Source organism: Propithecus coquereli, unplaced genomic scaffold, assembly GCF_000956105.1.
Source record: "Propithecus coquereli isolate 6110/MARCELLA unplaced genomic scaffold, Pcoq_1.0 Scaffold5, whole genome shotgun sequence".
Classification (NCBI taxonomy): domain Eukaryota; kingdom Metazoa; phylum Chordata; class Mammalia; order Primates; family Indriidae; genus Propithecus; species Propithecus coquereli.
Window position 1 is genome coordinate 10,238,624 of NW_012150840.1, and position 5,711 is coordinate 10,244,334.

At 52.4% G+C, this 5,711-nt stretch overlaps 1 protein-coding gene across 1 annotated transcript in view; it reads right to left on the reverse strand.

Annotated features, from left to right (window-relative positions):
* Positions 1-4,504, reverse strand: part of SLC10A1 (solute carrier family 10 (sodium/bile acid cotransporter), member 1) — a 22,417-nt gene extending 17,913 nt beyond the window's left edge. Inside the window, exon 1 of the mRNA XM_012656155.1 lies at positions 4,024-4,504. Within this exon, the coding sequence (XP_012511609.1) occupies positions 4,024-4,379 (356 nt within the window). The 5' untranslated portion in view covers positions 4,380-4,504. The remainder of the gene's footprint in view (positions 1-4,023) is intronic.
* Positions 4,505-5,711: the final 1,207 nt, after the last annotated feature.

Sequence of the window (5,711 nt, forward strand, 5' to 3'; positions counted from 1 at the left end):
AAAAAAAAAAAAAAAAAAAAATGTGTGAATCCCATGACAAAGCAGTTCTAGTTTTATTATGCACGCCCTCATGTATCAGCTATGCACTGTTCATAGAAGCCAGATATGAAATCCACATAAATGTCTTACAGGAAAATGGATGACTACAAGCAAACTATATAGCAGTTCAAATGCATGAAGTAGCCATTTTATTGAAATGCTTATCTCTCAAAAAAAGGAAGTTGTCAACTGTTTATATTAATATAATTTTTTTTTGAGACAGTGTCTTACTTTGTTGCCTAGGCTAGAGTACAGTGGCATCATCGTAGCTCACAGCAACGTCAAACTCCTGGGCTCAAGCCATCCTCCTGCCTCAGCCTCCCAAGTAGCTGGGACTACAGGCGTGTGCCACAACGCCTGGCTAATTTTGTTTACGTAAAATTTAAAGACATACAAATACAACAGCATATCTTGTTTCTGAATATATGCACGTGCTAGTAGTTGAAAAAGATCTGTGGAAATGCTGAACACCAAATTCTGGGAGGTGCTCCTTTTGACATACGGCAGAGGGGAATGAGATTGGGGAGGGGAATACAGGGGCCTTCAATGCTACCTATCGATCTCTTCTTAGGAGAAAAGCCATGCGCAAGTTGTGTGTTTGTTTTGGTGTGCTAGAGCAGAGAAGTTATGTTTACTTTGGCTTAGTGTGTAGGAGTGTTGGAGTTTGCTCTTGCACTTGGTATGCCTTGTCAGCTTGGGTAGGTGGGAGCATGTTCCTAGATCTCCATGTATTTCCTCCACATGCACAGGTGCTGGGGGCTGTTCAGGGACATCCATCTCCTAGCTGGCTGGTGTCTGTGCATGTCGTTTAACCTCAGTTTACCCTGAGGGATAGGGACAGAGAGGGGAGGTGACTTTACCTATTCTAGCTCTCAGAGATTGGAAGCATGGTAGCACCGTGGGCCTGGCTGCCTCTCAGGGGGAAAGGAGCACATTTACTTTTTTATTTTTACTTCCTGCTTAAGAGCATTGCATAGACCCTATTTCTGGACACCTATACACCCTGTTTGAGGGACTATGTTGAGCCTCTGTCAATGGAGGGATTAGAGGCAGCAGCTGAGGGAGTTGTGAGGGGACCCATGAGAATCAGTGTGGGGAGGTGGGAAACTTCTGGGAGTCCCGGTGGCTTCCATCTCATCATGGTTGGGCTTCCTACATGACGGGGGGCAGACCTGCGCAAGTTCTTAGGTTGCGGTCTGGTCTCTGGTCTCTGCTGTGAGGCCGGAGGTGGTGGGCGGAGCAGACGAGCTTGAGGGGAACCGGGGCAGTCGGCCAAAGGGGGCCAGGTCCTCTGGCACTCTCCTCTGTCCCTGGCAAGCCAAGCTCACTTCAGCTTTGAGGGCACTTTTTCTTGCCTGTGTGTCACCTACATTTTTTGCAGCTTGTCTAGTGGTATCCATGAGGAAGGAGCTGCCATGCCTGGCTATGTCGAGGGGTCCACCTGGTGGCCCAGGCTCCTGTGATGGCAGACTGTCCCCAGACCCGCTCCAGCTGCCTCACTGGGAGAGAGCCCTGGGCTGGCTCTAGAAACAAGCTTCCCACAGATCTGGGAGACCTTTGGCAAGACTCCGGACTTCAGTCTCTTCATGTATAAGATGGAATCGGTGTCTTACGCTTCCTCCCAACTCTGAATGGGAAATAGGTGTTGTGCGTCAAGAGAGGTCGCAAATTGAGGCCTGTAAGCTATGTCTGGCTCTTCAACATGTATTGTTTGGTTTGCACAATCTTTTTAGACAATTCGAATGAGTTGCTGATTTCACGCCAAAATGGAGGTTCTACCTTCTCTTGAAAAGCAGGAAGCTGCGGTGGCCGTGGGCCTCCCGCTCCCACAGAACGCCGCTGCTGCCGCATGGCGCCTGCCCTAGTTAAAGGGGCCGTGCCTCCAAGCTGCTGCTTTGTTTGTGGTCATGCGGGACTCGAAGATATCTGAGTGAAAGCACAGGCTCTGGAGCCACCCAGACCTTGAGCAAGTGTGTTAACCTGGACTCAGTTTCGTCGTCTCTAAATGTGAGTGGTCACAGCACCCTCTCCGGGGGCTGTATGCGGATGACACGCACTTATCCAGGTGCAGTGTTCAGTGCAGTGCCTGGCTATTTCTTATCCTTGTCCTTATTACAGTACGCGTAACAAGTTGTCCCAGGTAAACTCGGATTGGACTTTGAAGTCCGGCAGCACATGATGGTGGAGGAGATTCACGCCCCGCCAGTGGGGTCGGGGGCCTGGCTTAACGAGTCGTGCGGGAGGCTTGTTCGTGGGGAAGGGGCTTTATGGCAGAAGGGAGGCGTCCCAGCAGAGCATTATCTCTTGTGGGGTCTAAATAGAAGTGACAGAGGACAAGAGGCTGAGCGGAAGAGCATGAGGGGGTCATGTTTTTGAGTCGCCAGAGGCTTGGCTGGGCGGGGCCAAGCACCACAGAAAGGCAGACATTGCAGAGGCCTCATAAGCACCCACTGGCTGATGAGGCTGGGGCATCTGGTCACTCACACTTAAAAACTCCCCTGTTGTCCCTTATGCTGTCTCTACTGCTCTGCTTCTTCCACAGAGACACAAAGCCCTCAGAGTGCCCCTCCCTGGCCCCTGACTCCCTGCATCTCTTCTACACTGGGCTTAAGATATAGTTTGGGTTCCTGGGGACACAGAGGCTGCAATGAGCCCTGTCTGCAGGCCAGATCAAAGACCGAGGGCTTGCTTTGCAGCAGGAAGGATTCGAATTGGCCAGAGGGAAGAATTTCCTCCCGTGAGATGGTTGAACATTGCAATATATCCCTGTGGGAGCCTGCACGAGCCAAGTCCCCTCTTCGCGCCTCTCTCATTGACTGCCTAAGTGAGGCTGTGCTACGTGGTCGAGAGCCCAGAGCATTTCAGAGGGTGGGGCCTGGCAACCCCCAACTCTCTCCTGGTTTTTTTCGTGTAAAAATCGGTCCCAGGGTCATTTGGCGTCACCAAGGGGGACTTCTTTACTTGTTTGTTTTCTGAGCAAATTTTGGCCAGAGGTAGGCTGCTGACAGACACAAGCAGATGGGCCTTTGGACTACACTACTAAACCTGGCATCGAATAGTGTCTCCACTGAGGATTGAACCAGAGGGAACTGGCTTGAGGCTGAGGCTTAGCTAAGGGCAAGAGCTTCTGCTAGTGAGTTTTCTTCAGCCTCAGCAGAGGTGGCTGGAGCTGGAACGGGTCTGAATGACTCCGCTAGTGGGTATTTGAGACTTGAGTCCCCCCTGTTTGGAAGGACAGGCATTGACCAGCCCCTGTGTCCCGGGTCTCCAGGAGCGAGCCCTCGCTGATTTGTGCTCGAGGCGCTTTGGGTTGGGGGAGGCTGCTGTCTTCCCTCTACCAGTCTGGCTGGGGTGGGGCCAGCATAACCCGGGTGGGTGCTGGGAAACTCTGGGCCCTTCTTGGTTGTGCCTCTGGATATAAGTGGCACTACATCTGATGGGGAAGGGGATGAGGGACTTTAAAAAGAAGACATCCCAGATGCCTAAGTAATTAGGAGGACCCTTTAGAAATTCTTGCCTGCTCTGCAGGAATTTGAGGTGCTCGTTGGTTCCAAGTCACTTTGATCTCCCTGACAATGTTTAGAAAGGATTGCACCCCTTTCAGATCTCTGGCCTCAAAGCAGACAACTTGCCCACCAGTGCAAATGTATATAGTTCTCCAGAGGTGCCTTTGGTTTAAAGCAAGCCTCCTTTAAGATAATCCTTATGCTTCACTTGAGACACCTCTGGGAGTAAGGGGGTCTCCAGAATGCTCCTGGATCAGTTCAGTCCCTTTGGCTTGGTGCCTAAACCAAGAAGTACACCAGCTCCTATCCCCAGCCCAGCATAAGCTCTTGACAATAATTGCCAGCCACCCACCCTGCCCCAGCGTTCACCAGCCCCCACTCACTCCCTCTGCTTGCTTTAGCCCAGCTATTCCCCTTGATGATGACATCTCCAATGTGACCCTGTCCCAGCCTGCTCCCTCCTCATCCCCAGCCCTACCTGAGGTTCATGTCTCCCTTCAAGGCCAGACTGAAGACATTGGACAGGCTCCCCCCAGGTGAGCAGCCACAGACCAGGATGGCTAGTGCCTCGGTGTTGGTCAGCCGGAAGACCTTGCCCAGAGCAAAGGCAGTGAGGGGCATGATGCCATACTGTGACACCAGGGCGATGGCCAGCCCTTTAGGCTTCCAGAGGTGAGCCTTGATCTTGCTGAACTCCATGGTGCAGCCCAGCGAGAGCATGGTGACGAGCAGCATGAGCACCAGGATGACGCTGAGCGCCATGTCGGTGGGGCGCTTGCCGAAGTTGGGTGGCAGGGTGAAGTTGACAGGGGCGGATGCATTGTGGGCCTCCATCTTCCTCTGAGGCTGGGAGACCACCCCTTGTTCTCTGGCTGACTCCAGTCCTTGCTGGGCGCTTTCTTTTATCACCTCTCAGGTCAGAGAGTTTCTGGACAAAATGTAGCTCTGGACAAATAGAAGGATTATGCAACTAATTGAGCTGTTTCTCTGGCTGTGGCCCCAAAGGGGAGAGCCTAGAGCCTTATCTGCCTGGCCCTGCCTACCTCTCCCAAACTCCCTGACCTTTGCTGCCTTCTTGGGTGCCACTCACATTCCTCCCTTACCACTTTGCTGCCTCTGGGACAAGGGGGCTTATTTCTCTCTTTTGCCCTCCACTTAGTGCGCCTCACAGGTATTCTGTTCTTGGGGATCAGTCTGAGGTTCACAAGCAGTCCAGGGCCTGCCCTTCTCCTTTCCTGTAGCTCCTGGCCCCAGTGCCTTAGTTTCTTGGTCGGGGGAGGGTGCCCTCCCCATGTTCAGTGTGTTATGATTTGTCCCCAGAACCCATGGGAGTGAAAGGAGTTGAGTGTCACCTTTGGTCCCTGGATATAGGCAGCACAGCCCAAGGGGTTGTGGGAGCAGGTGGTGTCACTGGCCTCTGGGAGGGGATGTGTGCATGACTTTACTCCTGGGAGATGAGAGCATGTTGGTGTCCTTGCCTGCGCTGGGGAAACCCTTGTCTTATCCCCAAACCTGGACTGCATGGGTCCCAGGGACGAACACTCCACACTCCCTGGCATGCTTACCTCCAAAGGGAGGAACCTGTGGGGATGGCAGACAGGCTCTCAGGAAGCTTGGAGGCTCTTTCCTTACAGGGCAGCTGCAAGGAACCCTGGCTGTGGGGATTAGTTTTTGCCCAGGGAGGCCCATCACTTGGGAAACTTGCTGAGAAGGAAACAGGAATGCACAGTCTTTTCTGTCTGATTTCCTGACTGCTCTACTTTTGCACTGGGCCTGTGTGTCTCCGGCTAGGAGCCAGGCTTGGGGCATGCAGCAGCAGCAGAGAGAGGCACGCATGCGAGGGGCAGGGCCATCTAGTACGCAGATCATTTTGAACCTTGCTACTTCCATCCCAGCTGCAGTTGTCTCTTGGCTGGGTTGGAATCCACGAAGCCTGAGTGTGGTCTTCAACAGGTGATTAGGCTTTGTGTGTAGGACTCTAAAGGGCAGAACAGGAATCAGGAACATTGGACAGATTTTGAACCATTATTGGACAGATTTTGGCTTGGTGCTAGGAACTGCCTGAAAATGAGAGCTTTCCAACAATGGCCTCAGAGGCTTCTGAAATCCTGCATGGATACAGGTTGCATGATGGGATCTACACATAGTGCATCCTATCTATGATGA